General features: G+C 45.6%; 1 protein-coding gene across 3 annotated transcripts in view; it reads right to left on the reverse strand.

Annotated features, from left to right (window-relative positions):
- Nucleotides 1-17,058: 17,058 nt before the first annotated feature.
- The window catches only part of LOC123765885 (guanylate cyclase 32E), a 350,346-nt gene continuing 343,865 nt past the window's right edge, over nt 17,059-23,539 (reverse strand). For all 3 annotated transcript variants that reach the window (XM_069299969.1, XM_069299974.1, XM_069299977.1), the window contains 3 exons: nt 21,811-21,909; nt 20,626-20,751; nt 17,059-18,661 (listed from right to left, as the gene is read on the reverse strand). In XM_069299969.1, the coding sequence (XP_069156070.1) occupies nt 17,655-18,661; nt 20,626-20,751; nt 21,811-21,909 (1,232 nt within the window). In that variant the 3' untranslated portion in view covers nt 17,059-17,654. The remainder of the gene's footprint in view (nt 18,662-20,625; nt 20,752-21,810; nt 21,910-23,539) is intronic.

Here is a 23,539-nt window from a genome sequence, read left to right on the forward strand (position 1 = left end):
CCCCCAACTACGAGGTGTGTGTGTGTGTGTGAGTGTGCGTGTGTGTGTGTGTGTGTGTGTGTGTGTGTGTGTGTGTGTGTGTGTGTGTGTGTGTGTGTGTGTGTGTGTGTGTGTGTTCCCAATACTCAGCCTGTGAGCGATCATTGACAAGGAATACGAAGGGCACAGAAAGACTTAATCAGACCTCAGCGCACATTTGACATTAGATGTTAACATTGACCTCTAAAGACATTATAACTAGCTGATCCAGAACGTCTTGCACTGCAACTATTAAAGAAGACCAAACATTGCTATACGTTGCAGAGGAATCATCATGTTACTTTGTTAATCTTCAATATTGGGTCTTAGAGGATAATAATATCGTTGTTTTTTTATGATTCTCGTCGATATAAATTATTCACACATCACATATCTTTGTCAACAAGGAGCGAGAGACGTGGAGATTGAGAGGCATCCGTCGGTATCAATTATGATCGAGGAGGAAGCGCTCTGGTGACACGGATTACTAACCCACTGCCCTCTATATGTCCTGGTTATCAGGTCTCGGGGGTGGAGATAGTGCTGTACGCACGCTTCTCTATCACCGCCTTTGAAACCTTCGTTGGTAGAGACCACTAGCACGGCCTGCACTCTTCCTCTGCTGGGGGGAGGAAACGTGTTGCTTCTCTACCTAGGACTTGCACTCAGTAGGTATAATATATAGTTAGGTACCCCCCAAGGGGGAGTTTTAAGTCCCACCTTATTCAATGTGTTAATGAACAGATTAGCATCAGAGATGTATCCTCCAGGGGTCACGACGATCATATATGCCGATGACATTCTTATACAAGACACTTCTGGGAACAAAATTCAAACTGCTCATTAAGTATAGTAAAAAAATACATTCAATGAAAGCTGTTAAGGATTAACGTTCAAAATTTAATTTTAACACAATGGCCTTGTTGAGCCACTCAGTAGACGCGGTGAAGGATGCTGCTGATCATCTGAACCTCCAGTAGTCACCGTCCATCACTCTCTACTTCACTTAGCTAAGAAGATTCAGTGGCGGTAAATCTTCTATCAAACATCATATCCAAACGACAGCCGTGAGGACGATGGGAGACTGCCAGCGAGGGAGGGATTGTGACCTAACACCACTACAATCACCTTCTGTGGTTGATTGTTCAATAAATCCCTGAACTATATGTTTAACAGATCTCTAACCCTCTCCATAAAAGACAGAAGAAAATGTATATATGCTGGTTAGGATTGTAAATGTGTGGCCACGTCTGTGGTAGAAACTAATAAAAAAAACATTGCATGCCTAGATCACCACGCCGTGCATTCCTGACTCCTTCTTGCGTGCAGTCCGCATTGCTAGCTCAAGCTGAGCTCTGAACGTCATGGCAGCTGTCATACGAAGCCAGTGCATCCTACGACGACTCGACGGTGTTTACATAACTCCATCTGCTGCTTCTTGATCCGTTCCACAAGGGAACTTTATCGCCTGGATGCTATCTTATAAGCCTGCTATCATGGAGGTCCTGGAGGATATATATGATGACTTGATATCAAGAAGTATTGGCAGTATATGAGGGTATATGCCAGATTACGTGCTTGAGTCACAGTGTACAGGTACTCGTGCTTGAGTCACAGTGTACAGGTACTGGTGCTTGAGTCACAGTGTACAGGTACTCGTGCTTGAGTCACAGTGTACGGGTACTGGTGCTTGAGTCACAGTGTACAGGTACTCGTGCTTGAGTCACAGTGAACAGGTACTCGTGCTTGAGTCACAGTGTACAGGTACTCGTGCTTGAGTCACAGTATACGGGTACTCGTGCTTGAGTCACAGTGTACAGGTACTGGTGCTTGAGTCACAGTGTACAGGTACTCGTGCTTGAGTCACAGTGTACGGGTACTCGTGCTTGAGTCACAGTGTACAGGTACTCGTGCTTGAGTCACAGTGTACGGGTACTCGTGCTTGAGTCACAGTGTATAGGTACTGGTGCTTGAGTCACAGTGTACAGGTACTGGTGCTTGAGTCACAGTGTACAGGTACTCGTGCTTAAGTCACAGTGTACAGGTACTCGTGCTTAAGTCACAGTGTACAGGTACTCGTGCTTGAGTCACAGTGTACGGGTACTCGTGCTTGAGTCACAGTATACAGGTACTCATGCTTGAGTCACAGTATACAGGTACTCGTGCTTGAATCACAGTGTACAGGTACTCATGCTTGAGTCACAGTATACAGGTACTCATGCTTGAGTCACAGTATACAGGTACTCGTGCTTGAGTCACAGTATACAGGTACTCGTGCTTGAGTCACAGTGTACAGGTACTGGTGCTTGAGTCACAGTATACAGGTACTCATGCTTGAGTCACAGTATACAGGTACTCGTGCTTGAGTCACAGTATACAGGTACTCATGCTTGAGTCACAGTATACAGGTACTCGTGTTTGAGTCACAGTATACAGGTACTCGTGCTTGAGTCACAGTATACAGGTACTCGTGCTTGAGTCACAGTATACAGGTACTCGTGCTTGAATCACAGTGTACAGGTACTCATGCTTGAGTCACAGTATACAGGTACTCATGCTTGAGTCACAGTATACAGGTACTCGTGCTTGAATCACAGTGTACAGGTACTCATGCTTGAGTCACAGTATACAGGTACTCATGCTTGAGTCACAGTATACAGGTACTCGTGCTTGAGTCACAGTATACAGGTACTCGTGCTTGAGTCACAGTGTACAGGTACTGGTGCTTGAGTCACAGTATACAGGTACTCATGCTTGAGTCACAGTATACAGGTACTCGTGCTTGAGTCACAGTATACAGGTACTCATGCTTGAGTCACAGTATACAGGTACTCGTGTTTGAGTCACAGTATACAGGTACTCGTGCTTGAGTCACAGTATACAGGTACTCGTGCTTGAGTCACAGTATACAGGTACTCGTGCTTGAGTCACAGTGTACAGGTACTCATGCTTGAGTCACAGTATACAGGTACTCATGCTTGAGTCACAGTATACAGGTACTCGTGCTTGAGTCACAGTATACAGGTACTCATGCTTGAGTCACAGTATACAGGTACTCGTGCTTGAGTCACAGTATACAGGTACTCATGCTTGAGTCACAGTATACAGGTACTCGTGCTTGAGTCACAGTGTACAGGTACTGGTGCTTGAGTCACAGTATACAGGTACTCATGCTTGAGTCACAGTATACAGGTACTCGTGCTTGAGTCACAGTGTACAGGTACTCATGCTTGAGTCACAGTATACAGGTACTCATGCTTGAGTCACAGTATACAGGTACTCGTGCTTGAGTCACAGTATACAGGTACTCGTGCTTGAGTCACAGTATACAGGTACTCATGCTTGAGTCACAGTATACAGGTACTCGTGCTTGAGTCACAGTGTACAGGTACTCATGCTTGAGTCACAGTATACAGGTACTCGTGCTTGAGTCACAGTATACAGGTACTCATGCTTGAGTCACAGTATACAGGTACTCGTGCTTGAGTCACAGTGTACAGGTACTCGTGCTTGAGTCACAGTGTACAGGTACTCGTGCTTGAGTCACAGTGTACAGGTACTCATGCTTGAGTCACAGTATACAGGTACTCGTGCTTGAGTCACAGTATACAGGTACTGGTGCTTGAGTCACAGTATACAGGTACTCGTGCTTGAGTCACAGTGTACAGGTACTGGTGCTTGAGTCACAGTATACAGGTACTCGTGCTTGAGTCACAGTGTACAGGTACTCGTGCTTGAGTCACAGTGTACAGGTACTGGTGCTTGAGTCACAGTGTACCAGGAAATACTTACGCAAATATTAGTTACGAAATAGGTTAGGTTAGGTAAGGTTAGGAAATAAGGTTGTTGACATGGAATCAATGTTTGGAAAACATAATAGACATAGGATCGTTGTGTTGACCAGACCACACTCTACAAGATGAAAAGACGACGACGTTTCGGTCCGTCTTGGACCATTATTAAGTCAATTATCAAGTCGCTGTAATATATCACGGGAAGGTTACACCTATGCATGGAGGACTTAGGTTGGGTGCAGGGAGGAGCGGACACGCACAGATAAAGAGGCTTTCCACATTATATTTATACCAATATTCTTGTATTATCTCGCCTCGATAACGTATACCATTAGAAACGGGTTCTTAACCGGAGGTACTCATAACACCTATAAAATAATGGGAGGAAGGGTATGGAACTCAATCTCTTAACAGTTTAAAAAAAAAATTGCTCTGATGTCACATCTAAATTAAGCATCATTGTAGTCAACACAGATTGAGACGGTTCCATATTTTCATATGACAAAAACAACAGCGCTAATCATACTAGTTGTAGCTATCATGTGTATTTGTGATCTGCTGACTTTCTTTAAATAAATATGTTAAAATCCTAATGATTTTCTTTGAGCTATTCTGTTCCTAGCTATTCATATATAAACTAATACCAAGCTACTGACACCTCTAGATGTCACACTGATACCAGATTGGTCTGGTGATGATAAACACTTCGACGGTCTAGGGCGTGTGGGCACTTTGGGTAAGCCACTGTGCCTCTGTACTCGCACAAAGGTTAAGAACCTCAACATTAGATCAGGACTTTGGTCTCACATACTATTCAAATTCCCGTTGGTCAAAGAAAATCCTAGAGACTTTCCCCATATGATCTGGCACCATTTTTTAGCACCGTTAATAAAGAACCTCCATTAATTCACTATCAAATAAAATAAAGAGACAGATCATTGATGTGAAACTTTAATTTGACCAATAATATCCTGGTTTATGCAAACTGGAACCCGTTGCTTGGCAACGGTCACCTGAATTTTCAGTCTAAGAATTTTATTGAGCGTTTTTTGACTTGCTTCATTGCTATATGTTTCGTTGGAAACATCAAAAGAGGATTTAGCTTTTGATAAACGTACTCGGAACTGAAATGTTATGAAGCCAAGACGAGAACGGAGAAGGCATGATTGATGATAGACGAGGAAGAAGGATGAGCAGAGGTCGGTATAGATGGGTAGAGAGAGAATGGGTCGAGGGAGGAGTGGCAAGACTGTGGTGGGTGAGGGAGATGAGTGCCAGGATGAGTAAGGGCGCGTGAAAGTGGACACCGGAAATAAATATGTGAGTACCAATTGATACCATTCTAAATCAATTACCTTGTGCCTGAATTTACTAGAGAGCCTCTTGAAGCATTACCAACACTTGAACAGATCTGCGTAGGTGGGTGAGGAGGACAAGTTAATTAGTTTAGTGGTGATCCGAGATAAGGTTATTATACAGAGGGAAAAATTAAAGTCCACCAAGTAGCCAAGACCAGACGAAGTCTCTCCTATAGCCCTGATATAATATAGAAACGAGCTCAGTGAGCCCTGACTTCCAAATTTCACCAGTCATTACAGACGACCAGACCACCGGCATCGTGGAGAGTCGTGGATCTTGTGATGATCTTTAAGAAGGGAAGACAGACCACACAGAAATCACAATAGCGTGATATATCAAGTGAACAAATCCACAAGGGCCGTGATGAGAAGAAGCTGCGTGATCCTCTTGAGGGCAAGTAGCACTCCAGGTTGCAATTCTTTTGACCATATCGTGGCGCAGCAGTCGACTAAAGGCGCGTTTGGGATCATCCCGGACGTTGGTTCGAACCCTCATCACGGCGCTTGTGGATTTGTTCAAGATAGATCACTTGCATCGAACTATCATCCAATTAGCTTAACGACTATTATGGGATATTGCTTGAATCCATAATCACAAAGACCATTCTTAAGCATCTTGAGGAGCGAAGATTATTATAAAGCTCAGAAAAAGGCTTTTTAAATTTGTTCTTGTTGTTTTGAAACATTTTCCAGACGGTTCATAATGGAAAGGATTTGCGACGTTGTTTACCTGTACGTTCGCCGCCAACCTTCTCATACTCTTCCTCATGGAAGACTGAGAAGAAAGGAAGACGCTCATGACGCTGGAAAAGGTAGCCTGGGTTGGACAAGGGCTTGGCTATAACACTGAAAACAAAGAATTAGCAAAACTAGTGTAAAGTTCGATTGGAAAACTGTGGAATATTACTTAAGTGCCTCAACTCGTGGAAAGACGGGACCCAAGAGTTGACGTCAAGTCTTAGAGGAACAGTGAGGCAAGTACACCTTGTGTCTGTCTGTATATTCCACAAACACGAAAAGTTATAGTCATAAAAAACACGCTTAAATTGTATAAAACATTTTGTTACCAGAGAAAAGTGCAGATATGGATGGGCTCGTAAGGAATATGACAGCACCCATTAAACGCACAAGTGGGCGTCTGTGCTCCCCCATATGTCACATTAGCGGAGAGAGGGAGAGAGAGAGAGAGAGAGAGAGAGAGAGAGAGAGAGAGAGAGAGAGAGAGAGAGAGAGAGAGAGAGAGAGAGAGAGAGAGAGAGAGAGAGAGAAAGAGAGAGAGAGAGAGAGAGAGAGAGAGAGAGAGAGAGAGAGAGAGAGAGAGAGAGAGAGAGAGAGAGAGAGAGAGAGAGAGAGAGAGAGAGAGAGAGAGAGAGAGAAAGAGAGAGAGAGAGAAAGAGAGAGAGAGAGAGAGAGAGAGAGAGAGAGAGAGAGAGAGAGAGAGAGAGAGAGAGAGAGAGAGAGAGAGAGAGAGAGAGAGAGAGAGAGAGAAAGAGAGAGAGAGAGAGAGAGAAAGAGAGAGAGAGAGAAAGAGAGAGAGAGAGAGAGAGAGAGAGAGAGAGAGAGAGAGAGAGAGAGAGAGAGAGAGAGAGAGAGAGAGAGAGAGAGAGAGAGAGAGAGAGAGAGAGAGAGAGAGAGAGAGAGAGAGAGAGAGAGAGAGAGAGAGAGAGAGAGAGAGAGAGAGAGAGAGAGAGAGAGAGAGAGAGAGAGAGAGAGAGAGAGAGAGAGAGAGAGAGAGAGAGAGAGAGAGAGAGAGAGAGAGAGAGAGAGAGAGAGAGAGCAGCAGAAGCTAAAAAAAAGGCGCAAGGAGAGGGATGGGAATGGGGGAGATACAGACATTAGACCAGTATCTTCTCCAACCATTAGAGATCCTCTCCAGACGATGACTGCCCTGTTCCCCGCACCCAGTGCCCCCCCCCCATGTTCCTCCACCCCATGTTCTCCTTGTTCCCCCACATCATGCCGCCCCTGTTCCAACACTCTATGCCCTGCCTGGTTCCCCCGGTTTCCCCTTCATTCTCCATCCACTTCTCTCCCTGTTTCTCCCTCCCTCCTTTGCTCTCCCTGCTCTCTCATCACATGCCCTCATTGCCCCCCAATCCCAGACCCCCCCCCCACCACGCTTCCCCATTCCAGACCCATCGCAGAGTCTCCGAGGCCTCCCACCCTAGATCCTCCCAGCCCCTCATCCTAGACCCTCCAATCCTAGACCTTTCCTGTCCCCTTTATAACAGGGGCATAAAAAATTAGACTGGACAAAAGAGAGTATAAATATAGATTGCATTACAAACAAAGCATATGAATGTAGAGAAAGAGGGCAAGAGGAAACCCCGGATGTAATTGCACTCACGAAAACAAAACTGTCATGTATCATAACATATGTAGTGTTTCTCCAGGATCGAAGTCACCGTGGACGCTCTATGCTCGTGGAGGAGGACCTGGAGAGTCCTTGCAGTGTGCATGACTACCAACTGTTGTGCCAGCAACAGCAGGAGTGAGGAAGATCAGACGAGGAAGGCGGGTAACATTAGAGCGGTCACCTGCCAACACCAACAGACTACTGAACCCGAAAGGGAAGCCAAGTGATTTATAAAGCAGACCAGTTAGATTATAAGCTTCTCCTTCTCCTTCTCCCCTCTCCTTCCTTTGCGATTAGACTGTACTAAGTAGTGCATTTATTACAGTGTGGTAATCATTACTTATACACGTAGTGTGTGTGTATGCTGGAATACATTTATGTATATGTTTGATATAGAAAGACTGTTTGATTAACTAAAAACTGCGAAATATAACAGCGTGTTAAGAAGAACTCGAGTACAGACTTAAAAAAAGATTGAACAGCACAAAATTGCATCCTTCTCGACCCTTTCTTTGTTCTTGGAGGATGCTGAGGAGGCTCTGTGATCTGAAGCATGGCCTCATCACCACTTAAGACTGTCTTGACGTTTTAATGAAGTTTTAATGAACTTCACAGTTGTTAAAACTTTGCGTTTAAATGAACATTTTCCTGAACAAGAGAGAACTCTGAAGGTGTATATGAGTGGAGTGTGAACCCACTTGTGTGTGACTTCACTGACATCCTGCACACTGTTAATAGTTCGGAGGAACAAATGATCGAGTCGAGTAGTCAGAGCAAAACGTTATTTGATGAACAGATGATGAACAGATGGACTGTTTGGGGCGTTTCTGCTTAACAGTTCACGATGTTAATGTCCTGTGGTGGCTGTGGTGGTGATGATCAATACCCTGTGGTGGCTGTGGTGGTCATGATCAATACCCTGTGGTGGCTGTGGTGGTGATGATCAATACCCTGTGGTGTCTGTGGTGGTCATGATCAATACCCTGTGGTGGCTGTGGTGGTGATGATCAATACCCTGTGGTGGCTGTGGTGGTGATGATCAATACCCTGTGGTGGCTGTGGTGGTGATGATCAATACCCTGTGGTGGCTGTGGTGGTGATGATCAATACCCTGTGGTGGCTGTGGTGGTCATGATCAATTCCCTGTGGTGGCTGTGGTGGTGATGATCAATACCCTGTGGTGGCTGTGGTGGTCATGATCAATACCCTGTGGTGGTGATGATCAATACCCTGTGGTGGCTGTGGTGGTGATGATCAATACCCTGTGGTGGCTGTGGTGGTCATGATCAATACCCTGTGGTGGCTGTGGTGGTGATGATCAATACCCTGTGGTGGCTGTGGTGGTCATGATCAATACCCTGTGGTGGCTGTTGTGGTGATGATCAATACCCTGTGGTGGCTGTGGTGGTGATGATCAATACCCTGTGGTGGCTGGGGAGGTCATGATCAATACCCTGTGGTGGCTGTGGTGGTCATGATCAATACCCTGTGGTGGCTGTGGTGGTGATGATCAATACCCTGTGGTGGCTGTGGTGGTGATGATCAATACCCTGTGGTGGCTGGGGAGGTCATGATCAATACCCTGCGGTGGCTGTGGTGGTCATGATCAATACCCTGTGGTGGCTGTGGTGGTGATGATCAATACCCTGTGGTGGCTGTGGTGGTCATGATCAATACCCTGTGGTGGCTGTGGTAGTCATGATCAATACCCTGTGGTGGCTGTGGTGGTCATGATCAATACCCTGTGGTGGCTGTGGTGGTGATGATCAATACCCTGTGGTGGCTGTGGTGGTGATGATCAATACCCTGTGGTGGCTGTGGTGGTCATGATCAATACCCTGTGGTGGTTGTGGTGGTCATGATCAATACCCTGCGGTGGCTGTGGTGGTGATGATCAATACCCTGTGGTGGCTGTGGTGGTGATGATCAATACCCTGTGGTGGTCATGATCAATACCCTGTGGTGGTTGTGGTGGTCATGATCAATACCCTGTGGTGGCTGGGGAGGTCATGATCAATACCCTGTGGTGGCTGTGGTGGTGATGATCAATACCCTGTGGTGGTGATGATCAATACCCTGTGGTGGTTGTGGTGGTCATGATCAATACCCTGTGGTGGCTGTGGTGGTGATGATCAATACCTTGTGGTGGCTGTGGTGGTGATGATCAATACCCTGTGGTGGCTGTGGTGGTCATGATCAATACCCTGTGGTGGTTGTGGTGGTCATGATCAATACCCTGCGGTGGCTGTGGTGGTGATGATCAATACCCTGTGGTGGCTGTGGTGGTCATGATCAATACCCTGTGGTGGCTGTGGTGGTCATGATCAATACCCTGTGGTGGCTGTGGTGGTCATGATCAATACCCTGTGGTGGCTGTGGTGGTCATGATCAATACCCTGTGGTGGCTGTGGTGGTCATGATCAATACCCTGTGGTGGCTGTGGTGGTGATGATCAATACCCTGTGGTGGCTGTGGTGGTGATGATCAATACCCTGTGGTGGCTGTGGTGGTGATGATCAATACCCTGTGGTGGCTGGGGTGACCAAGATCAATACCCTGTGGTGGCTGGGGTGACCAAGATCAATACCCTGTGGTGGCTGGGGTGACCAAGATCAATACCCTGTGGTGGCTGGGGGGACCAAGATCAATACCCTGTGGTGGCTGGGGTGACCAAGATCAATACCCTGTGGTGGCTGGGGTGACCAAGATCAATACCCTGTGGTGGCTGGGGTGACCAAGATCAATACCCTGTGGTGGCTGGGGTGACCAAGATCAATACCCTGTGGTGGCTGGGGTGACCAAGATCAATACCCTGTGGTGGCTGGGGTGACCAAGATCAATACCCTGTGGTGGCTGTGGTGGTGATGATCAATACCCTGTGGTGGCTGTGGTGGTGATGATCAATACCCTGTGGTGGCTGTGGTGGTGATGATCAATACCCTGTGGTGGCTGTGGTGGTCATGATCAATACCCTGTGGTGGCTGTGGTGGTCATGATCAATACCCTGTGGTGGCTGGGGTGACCAAGATCAATACCCTGTGGTGGCTGGGGTGACCAAGATCAATACCCTGTGGTGGCTGGGGTGACCAAGATCAATACCCTGTGGTGGCTGTGGTGGTGATGATCAATACCTTGTGGTGGCTGGGGTGACCAAGATCAATACCCTGTGGTATCCAGACACCTACATGCGTGATGCAGGTCTTTCAACTCTAGCCTCTATGGTTTCCTGAACCTCCTCACAGCGTATTCCTCGAATACGCTGTGAGGAGACGAGAGAAGAAAAGAGGAAGGAGAAGAGAGGAGAGGAGAGGAGAGGAGAGGAGAGGAGAGGAGAGGAGAGGAGAGGAGAGGAGAGGAGAGGAGAGGAGAGGAGAGGAGAGGTGAGGTAAAGGTGAGGTGATCGCTGCCTAATTGCTACCAATTTTGCGGAACTAACATGGCGGAGGACTGGTATTTTCCTCATAACCTGTGACCTGTTTGATCATGTAACCTTCCGCTGTTATGACACAGTTATATTACTGGAGTCAATAACTGAGTTATGCCTTAGTTTACGTATGAATGGAATTTATATTGTTATACTGTTGAAGAGATGTGCGTCCGTGCTTGTTGGTTCTAGAGTGAGCTCGTAGTTTAGGTCTCTCGTGACAGGGTGCCAACCTAAGGTGGTTAGTGCTGGTAGTAAGGGGTACCAACCTAAGGTGGTTAGTGCTGGTAGTAAGGGGTACCAACCTAAGGTGGTTAGTGCTGGTAGTAAGGGGTACCAACCTTAGTTGCCACGTGGTGGTTTACAGGGGGGGGGGGGGGAAGGGATTTGACCAAGGGTTGCTCCTGCCTAGAGTAGTTTATGAGTACTTTTAGGAGTTGTTATATGAGGGGTGAAAGTTATCTTAAGTACATGTGTGTTGACCGGACCACACACTAGAATGTGAAGGGACGACGACGTTTCGGTCCGTCCTGGACCATTCTCGAGTCGATTGTCTGTACATGTATGTTACCGTCCAGTATGATGATTTTTCAATAGAGTTGTTTTCCATGTTGGGTTGTGAGGCGCCGGGTCACGGACGGCCGCGGGGTTGTTAAGGGCGCCAATTATCTTGTTTTCCCTCAGTAGGAGAAAAATCATGTATATTGTCACCATTTCACTTGGCAGCTTCCCATAGGAAATTGTCCATGTTCTATTTCAGCAACTGTGTGGGGAAGGTTCATTCCTTTGTTTTGCATACGAGTATGTTAATTAGCTTTTTGTAATGAGCTGAGGTAATTAAGTAGGCAAACCTAGGGCAACCACCCTAATTATAATATAGACATATAGTTATGTACTGTATATTTCATGTAGAGATGATTCATTATTCTGTTTTTTTTTTTTTTGAGCAAGAAAGTCACTAGCATGGGATTACTTAGTAGTTTCCTGTTAAGTGGTTGTGAGGTTCAGAGAGAGGGTGTAGTTGAGTAACCTTTACCTCGGAACTGTTGGTACTGGTAGAGGCGAACACAACCAGGAGCCAGATTCACGAAGCAGTTACGCAGGTACTTACGAACGTGTACATCTTGTCGTAATCTATGACGGCTTTGGTTACATTTATGGAACAGTTTACAAGCATGAAAACTTCCCATTCAACTGTTGTTATTGCTATAAACAGCCTCCTGGTGCTCTGGAGCTCATTAACTGTTTAATAATTGTAAACAAAGCCGCCAAAGATTGAGAAAATATGTTCAGGTTCGTAAGTGCTTGCGTAACTGCTTCCTGAATCTGGCTCCAGAACCGAGTGGGTTCAGGGCAGCGTGGCTTTGCCCTGAGGAGGAGGGAGTGGTTGACCAATCAGGGAGGAAGCCACAACACAGGTTTAGTACCACAATAAAGGTAAATGATCTGTTAGGTTCCCTGTACAATTTGTATTTCCATTTTCCCATTACCTCTTAGGGTTCAGGATGTCTTACTTGCCAAGGGTAAATTAATTTTCATGTAATAAATAAAGTTACTGTTAATTATTCTCCTGTGTATTATTTATATTTAATTCTGAGTCATAGCTCTTGAAGTGCTTTGGACATCATCCTGTGATCTCATGAGCATTTTTATTTATTGATGAAGATTAAGTTACCCAAAAGGTGGCACGGGCATGAATAGCCCGTAAGTGGTGGTCCTTTGGAACCATTACCAGTATCATTAGGTGGTACTGGAGATCTGTGGAGGTGCGACTGCACCCTACAGAGAGGTCGTGACCTCTGGATGAGTATTTTAATGAGTGAACATAATATTTTCCCCTTTTTTTAATTCCTGTAGTAAAAGTGGAGACCTTCCGTACATCCAGGAAGTATCGCAATTTATAAAGTTCCCTCGGCATTAATTGATTGGACTCCTCTGAGTCAATTAGCCTGATTTCTTAAGGTTCCAGGAGGAGTGGTGGTGGCATTATGTGTGTATGAGTAACCTAATCTTTCATCTGGCTTGAAGAATTGTAAATATAATTTTAACATCATTGGTCGTTCCAGTACGGTGAGTGACTGTTGCCAGTGTTATAACGGTGACTTGTAGCTCACAGTACAATCAAATATTTATGGCGAATCAGCTTTTTGTCTGCTAAAATATTAAAAAAATTACATAATGTAAAGAGTTTGCATCAAAATTACTGCTTGCTTCCTATTAATCTACAATGGGATAAAAAAGGACTTTCTGACAAGTGATTTTTGGTAACGACAGAAACGAAACATTTGGAGGGAAACACCGCATCTTGTGGGGTATATACGTCTCAAGGATACTGAAAGAGGCCAGGTCTTTAAAAAATCAATATATTTCCTCGTCTACATAAGGACTCTTAACAACAGGCGTCAGAGACACAGCAATGGAGACAGTTGTAGGCTGTGCGGAGATCAGGAGAGCGGGTCCACGCTGCCTCAGACCTGACAGATCACCCGGTCCTTAAGGAGACGTGTAGTACGTATTTCAGGACTACGTTCAGTCGTCAGTTTAATGTCTGTTTGAATGCCTGACAGCTTTCTGGAGTCTGAGCGTGCCACGTCAGCTGACATGGGAGCCTTGTATGCTAAGCCAGCCAGATGTTACATTAACATGACAGAAAGAAAGGTAGAATGTGCACCAAGCCATGAGGCAGGCCAACAAGCCAGGAGACACGTCAACAACCTAGCAAGTATAGAGACACACGTTCTCCAAGCCAGTAAGCAAAGTGTTACGTTACAAAACCAGCGAGCAAGGAGGTACGTCAAGAAGCAGAACGTCACGTCAGCAAGCCATTAACGTCACGTGTGTGAGGTCATACCGAAACACTGACTAACAGGCACCAGGTGTGTGTCAAGCCAACCAGTGACGTGTGACGTGGGTTATGTCAGTGACACAAACACCAAGCCAGCCATAACAAAGCCTTGTACACCAAGCCAGTCAGTAAGGTGACACGTATATCAGACTTGTAAGTTGACTGATGTCCCAAGCTAGTTAAAAAACATGTGTGTCAAGCCAGTAAGATGACACACATGTGTGTGTCAAGCTAGTAAGATGACACACGTGTCAAACCTGTATGATATCATGTGTGGCAGTACAGTATGATGACACCTGCGCCAAGGCAGTATGATGACACCTGCGCCAAGGCAGTATGATGACACCTGCGCCAAGGCAGTATGATGACACCTGCGCCAAGGCAGTATGATGACACGTGTGCCGGGGACAGTCAGCCAGAGCGGACCCATCACAATACCAGTCTCAATAAACCCACGATGGAGGAGAGATGGACTGACGTCACTCACATGTCAGGGTTCGAGCCCCACACAACACGCTTAATTAGCTCTGTGTCACTTTCCTCACACTTGATATTCCCACTCTTCCTTCCACTAATATTATCCTCTCTTCCTGGGGTGTGTGTGTGTGTGTGTGTGTGTGTGTGTGTGTGTGTGTGTGTGTGTGTGTGTGTGTGTGTGTGTGTGTGTGTGTGTGTGTGTGTGTGAGAGAAAAAGTCTTCCTCGTGAAGGATTCGAACCTGTGATAGCGAGGCGCTCCACATACACACTAGCATATCCACTACCATGCCCACTGGACCACAAGGGACTGTTGTGCATGGTACTAGTGGTATGGTACTGTTCAGCGGTCTGGTGGGCATGGTACAGGATATTCTAGTGTGTATGGAGCGCCTGGCTATCACAGCTTCGAATCCTTCACGAGGAAGAGTCTTTCTGATACATATGTCTAGGGGACCATTCAAGCTTGTGTATATATACATTTATATATATATATACATTTATATATATATATATATATATATATATATATATATATATATATATATATATATATATATATATATATATATATGTGTGTGTGTGTGGAAAATCCACAGAGAAATATGAAATGAGGTGAACGTTTCGGCTTGTTAAAGCCTTTGTCAACACCAGACTGACTGGTGTTGACAAAGGCTTTAACAAGCCGAAACGTTCACCTCATTTCATATTTCTCTATGGATTTTCCGCATAAAATGATCAGTGTTTTGTGATCGTCAATTGCATATATATATATATATATATATATATATATATATATATATATATATATATATATATATATATATATATATATATATATATATATATATATATATATATATATAATGTGCACACACAGAACGAAGATACAGAGTTTCCGGTAATTTCTGGGTGGTCTTGGAGTATTATGTGTGGTCTCTGGTGGTCTTGGAGTACTATGTGTGGTCTCTGGTGGTCTTGGAGTGCTATGTGTGGTCTCTGGTGGTCTTGGACTAATAAGCATGGACTGTGGTGTTTCTGAGTACTATGTATGGTCTCTGGTGGCCAGGGAGAACTTTTAATGGTCTCTGGGGGTCTTGGAGTGCTAAGTGTGATCTTTGGTGGTCTTGGAGTACCAGGTATGGTCTCGTGGTTTGGATGTACTATGTATAGTGTCGTGTCCAGATTATTGTGCAAATTTAGTTAGTAGTCTCTCAAAGTACTGGCGGCGGAAGCAGTTTATGAAGCATGAGGAGGAAGTTATGAGTGTGGCAAATCGATTCGAGGCAGTGTGTGGTTGGCCTCTCCTGGGCACTGGTCAGGGTAGGGCAGATGGCTACCCCAGGACTCGAGTAGAGGGCGGCGATTCAGAGAGGTGACCGGAAGTACTGTCTTGTCAGGCGTCGTGGGTGTGGAGGCGCAGGTTCACCTGTTGACTGTAAGTGGTTGTGAGGAGCCTGAATACAAGAGACGCCAGCAAGTGACAGGTCTCAGTACTGGACGGGACATCGATGCAGAGGGCCGGGACCTGGGGGTGGACCCAGCTAAGGTAGCTGAGACTTGGTGCGGCGTGTCCTATTGGTTGCTACACTCACCCACACCCACCCAGTAGGCTTTAACATCTTTGGTTTAGTTGGTTCGGGTTTAGCATGTCTGTGAGATTGGTTAATTAGGATTTAAGATGTGACCAGGTGTGGTACGTGACATAGCGTGCTCTGGGCGGTGGTATGCTGCTGGGAACCATATTGTACACATATAGTTATAGTGTGAATATAGTTATGTTTACTTAGCGGTGTTTCTTCAGCCTCTCACCTTGTGTTCCTGCCATCTCAGTGGCCTCTGTGTAGGCGGTCTGGTGCGTGCTAATGATAGATCCATACTGTGACAATATTGTAATACTGAACATATTAAGATATAAGTGTAGTGTATTGAGCAACTCTATAGTCTCTGGTGGTCTTGGAGTCCTAAGTATGATCTTTGGTGGTCATGGAATAATAGGTATGGTCACTGGTGGTCTTGGAGTAATAAGTATGGTCACTGGTGGTCTTGGAGTAATAAGTATGGTCACTGGTGGTCTTGGAGTAATAAGTATGGTCACTGGTGGTCTTGGAGTAATAAGTATGGTCACTGGTGGTCTTGGAGTAATAAGTATGGTCACTGGTGGTCTTGGAGAAATAAGTATGATCACTGGTGGTCTTGGAGTCCTAAGTATGATCCCTGGTGGTCTTGGAGTCCTAAGTATGATCACTGGTGGTCTTGGAGTAATAAGTATAGTCACTCCTGGTCTTGGAGAAATAAGTATGATCACTGGTGGTCTTGGAGTAATAAGTATGGTCACTCCTGGTCTTGGAGAAATAAGTATGATCACTGGTGGTCTTGGAGTAATAAGTATGGTCACTGGTGGTCTTGGAGTAATAAGTATGGTCACTTGTGGTCTTGGAGTAATAAGTATGGTCACTGGCGGTCTTGGAGAAATAAGTATGCTCACTGGTGGTATTGTAGTAATAAGTATGGACTCTGGTGGTTTTAGAGTTCTAAGCATAGTCTGTAATGATCTTCTAGTAATAATGGTCTAATGGTGGGTTTAGAGTACACAATATGGTCAATGACAATCTTGGAGTGCCAGCGACTATTCCAATATTTTCCTGAAACTTTCACAGGAAATCAGAATGTTGATTTAAGCCCTAGAGAGACTGAAGGAAGATTCGCCGATAAAGAGACACCATAGATACATGTTGACAATAAATATGTAAAAAGTCATGATGTTTAAAGTTTTATAAAACTAGTAAACAAAAATGATTTTATTTGTTTAGATAATTTTTGCTTGACACATAAATTATTTAATGTGTGTAGAGATATTTATTGTGTGGGCAGCATAACGCCTCGTCAGCTGTAGCGGTCAAGTGTCGAGTGTCAAGGGGCCAGCCTGGTGTGTCAAGGGCCAGCCTGGTGTGTCAAGGGGCCAGCCTGGTGTGTCAAGGGGCCAGCCTGGTGTGTCAAGGGCCAGCCTGGTGTGTCAAGGGGCCAGCCTGGTGTGTCAAGGGGCCAGCCTGGTGTGTCAAGGGGCCAGCCTGGTGTGTCAAGGGCCAGCCTGGTGTGTCAAGGGGCCAGCCTGGCGTGTCAAGGGGCCAGCCTGGCGTGGGTGTCAAGAACCGTCCGCGGAGTGGCACTATGGGACGCAAGGTGCCAGAGAAAGACCAGGAGAAACCAAGACACACAGATGTTTAGCACCTTGTCTTAATGTTTATATAACTGCGGCTCACTACCTGGTCTTCTCTGTTCTGCATTCAATAGTATATAACAACCACAACACATTTTGCTGTTTCTTTGCCATTAAAACACAGTTTTGAGAACGATGTCCTGGTAAGGTAGCGCCTGCTTCCCCTACACCGGCGTCTCTCGCTCCGGCAGCTTCTGCACCTCGCTTATAACTCTGTACTTGACCACACTGGCGAGGAGTGGCGCGGACTCCTCGCCCTCCGAGGACACGCCATCAGCACAGAACCGTATGCGGCCGGCTCTGCTGTCCCCTCCTTCCGCTCCTGCCGACGTCACGGCAGACACTGCGTCACTGTCTGCCGCGCTGCCTCGTCTGCCACTCTGCAGGACCAAGCTGTGGGAACGCCACCTGCCGTTACCTCCGCTAGACAACGAGTAGCGAGTCTTGGCAACGCAGCCAGAGACACCGCCACTCACGCTGCTCGACCTGCAGCTCCCACTACCTGGAGTCCAAGGTACCGTTAATGTCAAATCTATATTGGAGGTGTTTTTGTGAGTCACATCCGAGTGCGTTAGCAGCGAGGAGGTGGAGTGCAGAGGCGCGTCACGAGTGACAGAGGGAGGAGGGGCACTCTGGGCAGCTTCATTCGAACTCTCCATGAAGCTGGAAGGCCGCGAGCCCGCGCCCTCACCGCTGACGGTGGTTCTGCAGCTCTCGACTGTGACACCGTCGGCAGCGATCGAGGACACTGGGGACACGACCAGCTCCAGGGGCGGGCTGTTGTCCTTGGGCGAGGTAATGAGGGCTTGACTTTGACTTCCCCGCATCTGCTGGCGATGTTCCTTGATGCAAGGGCACGAGTTGCGCTTGGCATCCAGAGAAATGCGGCGCACCGCGCAGTCGTCAGAGGCGGGTGAGGCTGGCGGAGGCGGCGATGTATCATCCAGCTGGTCACTCATGGCTCGCGTCGCCAGCTCCTCAGACATGGCAAATCTGAGGCGCTTGGGTGACTCGAGACTGAGGGTCCGAGGCAGGGGAGAGGTCCTGCCTCGGCTGCACTTGAGGGAGCCTCGCAGGCCGCCCACGCAACCATTCTTGGTCAGCGTCACACTCTGCAGCCCGCGCTGGCGCCGCGACCGCTCGCGACGCCGCTTCCGCTCTGGATCCTCACCTGAGGTGGGCGAGAAGGATGACAATGAGTTATATATCTGTTTAAATTTGGGAAAAATATCTTCAAATATCCATCCGTATATACCCAAGCAGTAGCCATATTAAACATAATCCATATAATACATAGGAAGTGTATGGAATACTACTTACCATAGTGTAGCACAAAATGTACACTTTAACAAAGTGAACTCGTACGTTGTCTCTCATTTGCTCATGAAAATGAGGAAACAGGACAGATCTAATACCCAACCACAGTAGGCCTATAGGTTTTTAGTGATAATATAATAAAGTAAATTGATCCTTCATTCAATAAAATATTGTTGAATATACATTCTATGTATTAGTTTTTATTTAATTAAAATAAGTGGATGTGCATTATATTAATCATAAACTTTTAATAATTCCAACAATATATGTTTCCTTGATTTTAATAATAAATATTAAGAAACTTTGCAGAAGAGGGCAAGAATGATCAGCAAATCATTGAGGTAATGATTTGCAGTGTTTCAGGCTCACAGTGCCACATTCTTACAGTGCCACAGGCTCACAGTGCCACATTCTTACAGTGCCATAGGGTCACAGTGCCACAGGCTCACAGTGCCACAGGCTCACAGTGCGACATTCTTACAGTGCGACATTCTTACAGTGCCACAGGCTCACAGTGCCTCGGGTGGTGCCATTCACCACCTAGACAAAGAACAGTCTGGCGCTGCCGTCTGAGGCTGCCTGTGACAGCATACGGGACTGGTTACAATCAATCCTGATTCCGTTAATCAGAATATTTACCACAACTGCAATGTGCGTAACCATAGTATTATTCACAGTTAATCCCTGTGCTTGTAATCGAGGTATTGAACACAATCCCATTGTAATCAAAGTTTTGGACATACTCAGTCCTCTTGCTTGCCATCAAGCACGGAGACAATCTCAGTGCAGTAATCATAGGGTTGGACATAATAAATCTCAGTGCTTGAATTCGAAGTATTGGACATAATGCTATGGGGGAAATAAGAAAGTTTGGACAATAAAGAGAGAGAATACAATGTGGTGATGGTGTCTGGAGACGAAGTACGTGTTCATTTCGTGTAGTTCTTGACCTGCATGTCGACGCTTCTGATGCTGATACATTACCTAGAATTCAAATATGAAGTGCTTGTTCTACCTCTGTCCTTGTTCCACCTCTGTCCTTGTTCTAACTCTGTCCTTGTTCTACCTCTTTCTATGTTCTACCTCTGTCCTTGTTCTACCTCTGTCCTTGTTCCACCTCTGTCCTTGTTCTAACTCTGTCCTTGTTCTACCTCTTTCTATGTTCTACCTCTGTCCTTGTTCTACCTCTGTCCTTGTTCTACCTCTGTCCTTCTTCTACCTGTATCCTTGTTCTACCTCTGTCCTTGTTCTACCTCTGTCCTTGTTCTACATGTATCCTTGTTCTACCTCTGTCCTTGTTCTACCTCTGTCCTTGTTCTACCTTTGTCCTTGTTCTACCTCTGTCCTTGTTCTACCTCTGTCCTTGTTCTACCTTTGTCCTTGTTCTACCTCTGTCCTTGTTCTACCTCTGTCCTTGTTCTACCTCTGTCCTTGTTCTACCTCTGTCCTTGTTCTAAGTCTGTCCTTGTTCTACATATCTCCTTGTTCCACCTCTGTCCTTGTGTGACTGTCCTTATTCTACCTCTGTCCTTGTTCTAAGTCTGTCCTTCTTCTACATATCTCCTTGTTCTACCTCTGTCCTTGTTCTACCTCTGTCCTTGTTCTAAGTCTGTCCTTCTTCTACATATCTCCTTGTTCTACCTCTGTCCTTGTTCTACCTCTGTCCTTGTTCTAAGTCTGTCCTTCTTCTACATATCTCCTTGTTCTACCTCTGTCCTTGTTCTACCTCTGTCCTTGTTCTAACACTGTCCTTGTTCTACCTCTGTCCTTGTTGTGTCACTGTCCCACCTGTGTCTCACACTGGGCCAGGGGACTCACCAATAAGCCAGTAGGTGGTCATGTCGCCCTTGCCCTTGACCTTCACCTGCCCGCGCTCCTCCAGCACGTAGCCGCCCACCTTGGCCAGGATGTCCCGACACGTGCACGAGCAGTGGATCCTCAGCGCTGCAAGAGTACGGCACAGAGGGGTCACAGAGGGGGTCACAGAGGGGGTCACAGAGGGGGTAACAGAGGGGTCACGCCAGGGGTCACAGAGGGGGTCACGCCAGGGGTCACGCCAGGGGTCACCGAGGGGGTCACAGAGGGGGTTACAAAGGGGTCACGCCAGGAGCACAGAAAGGGCACAGAGGGGTCACGCTAGGGGTCACAGAGGGGGGTAACAGAGGGGTCACAGAAAGGGCACAGAGGGGTCACGCCAGGGGTCATAGAAAGGGCACAGAGGAGTCATGCTAGGGGTCACAGAGGGGAAACCTAGGGCAGAGGGGAAGTTCAAAGGCAAGACATGGAAAACATTGCATGATTAGTGGATCAGAGGCAAGGTTAGGCCAAACTCGCTGGGAGATTAAGGGTGTGATTTGGAAAACGTTTAGGTAAGTATGGGAAGGTAAAGAGGAGTGAGGGAAGACTGGGGGAGAGCAGAGGGAATATCACTGGAGACTATAAGGCAAGTTAAGGGTGAAATACCGAGGGGAAAGGGGGTGGGGGCTCTGTGCTTACCCCTTACACCGGGTAAGCCAGCACATGTGACAAACTCCAGACACACAACAACATACGGGGATTTGTGTGACATGAAAGATTTTAATTTAGAATTATATTGTATTTCATAGAATTGTATTTCATTCAGAAATCAGTGCTGATATCACTTGGCACTCACAAGTGGCCAATAAGGCTAGTTCAATGTAGTTTAAGGTAATATTCATATGTTGAATGTTTTAAGTGTAAACAAAAAGTTAATATTGTAAATATGAGAGCAGTTGTATTTATAGGGTCGGACTAGACAGGAATAACATCACTGAAATAACTTCTGTTTTAGGATATTAGAGGTGTGTATTGAGAGAGCGAACAGGTGCAATATTAGCTAACAGGTTGCGTGCGTGCGTGCGTATGTGTGTGTGTGTGTGTGTGTGTGTGTGTGTGTGTGTGTGTGTGTGTGTGTGTGTGTGTGTGTGTGTGTGTGTGTGTGTGTGTGTGTGCATTAAAGCAACTGGAGGTAAGGGAGCTGACCTTGACCCGTGGACTCCATACGGGAGGCAGTGTTGACGGTGTCACCAAAGAGGCAGTACCGAGGCATCTTGAGTCCCACTACGCCTGCACACACTGGACCTGCGGGGGAGGGTAACACTGTGTAGCACCCGGTGGCATGACTCTCCTGGCATATTTATAGGTAAAGTATGCAGTGGCATGATTCTCCTGGCATAGGGCACAGGTAAAGTACGCAGTGGCATGTCTCGAGCTGGCATTGAACACAGGTACTGTACTCAGTGGCAAGATTCGCAGGCCTAGAATACTGTATAGTACCCAACGGCAAGACTCGCGCTGGCATTATAATTGCCTTCGATTTTCCAAAGCGAAAGCAATCAGATACCCTTTACTCCCTTGAAAGAACTGAATATGAAGGGCGCCGACACATCGCCACTCATTCCTCAACTTTCACAGCTGGTGACCCTTGCTAAGGGTCACCTTCACTATCTGCATGAATACGCAAGACACCTAAATAAGTCCACAATTTATCACGTTAAATGTGAGTATGTGTCCGGAGGAGTCCATTGATCAGGTGATGCTTGCTGGGGCTCGTGATTCTGGCCAACTCTGCTCCCAGGGAAGCAGAAAAACTTATAACTCCTGAGTTATAAAGCAGTTTCAAATGGTGGTTCACATGACATCAGGGCCTTCACATATGTTAAAATGAATCTAATCTGTCAATATGTTAAACCCACAAGAGTGACGACTCATATTTCCAGCAGTTCAGATTGCAACAGTGACTTATATATATATATATATATATATATATATATATATATATATATATATATATATATATATATATATATATATATATATATATATATATATATATATATATATATATATATATATATATATATATATATATATATATATATGCGAACAAGCCTGAATGGTCCCCAGGACTATATGCGACTGAAAACTCACACCCCAGAAGTGACTCGAACCCATACTCCCAGGAGCAACACAACTGGTAACTACAGGGCGCCTTAATCCGCTTAATCCGCATTACCATCCAAGTTGCCGGCGGGGAAGTGGTTCAAATAGCTTCGGCTACCACTTCCTTTTGTCCGGCCGTGATGGTCAAGCGGATTAAGGCGCCCTGTAGTTACCAGTTGCGTTGCTCCTGGGAGTATGGGTTCGAGTCACTTCTGGGGTGTGAGTTTTCAGTCATATATATATATATATATATATATATATATATATATATATATATATATATATATATATATATATATATATATATATATATATATTTATATATATATATTTATATATATATATATATATATATATATATATTTATATATATATATATATATATATATATATATATATATATATATATATAATATATATATATATATCTATATTAACCTATTAAATATGTGTGAAAGGTTTAATGAAATGCTGGAGGTTTCCCTTTCCCCCAAAATTAGTAGTAGCTCTGAAACTATTTTAATGAGTTATTTAATTAATCCTAGACAAATGTGATAAAACATAAATGCTAGAAATAAATGTGGATTTTTTCTATTAAATATCTCAAGGATATCTGGGGAGCCGATCGGCCGAGCAGACAGCACACTGGACTTGTGATCCTGTGGTCCCGGGTTCGATCCCGGGCGCCGGCGAGAAACAATGGGCAGAGTTCCTTTCACCCTATGCCCCTGTTACCTAGCAGTAAAATAGGTACCTGGGTGTTAGTCAG

This window comes from Procambarus clarkii, chromosome 5, assembly GCF_040958095.1.
Source record: "Procambarus clarkii isolate CNS0578487 chromosome 5, FALCON_Pclarkii_2.0, whole genome shotgun sequence".
Taxonomy (NCBI): domain Eukaryota; kingdom Metazoa; phylum Arthropoda; class Malacostraca; order Decapoda; family Cambaridae; genus Procambarus; species Procambarus clarkii.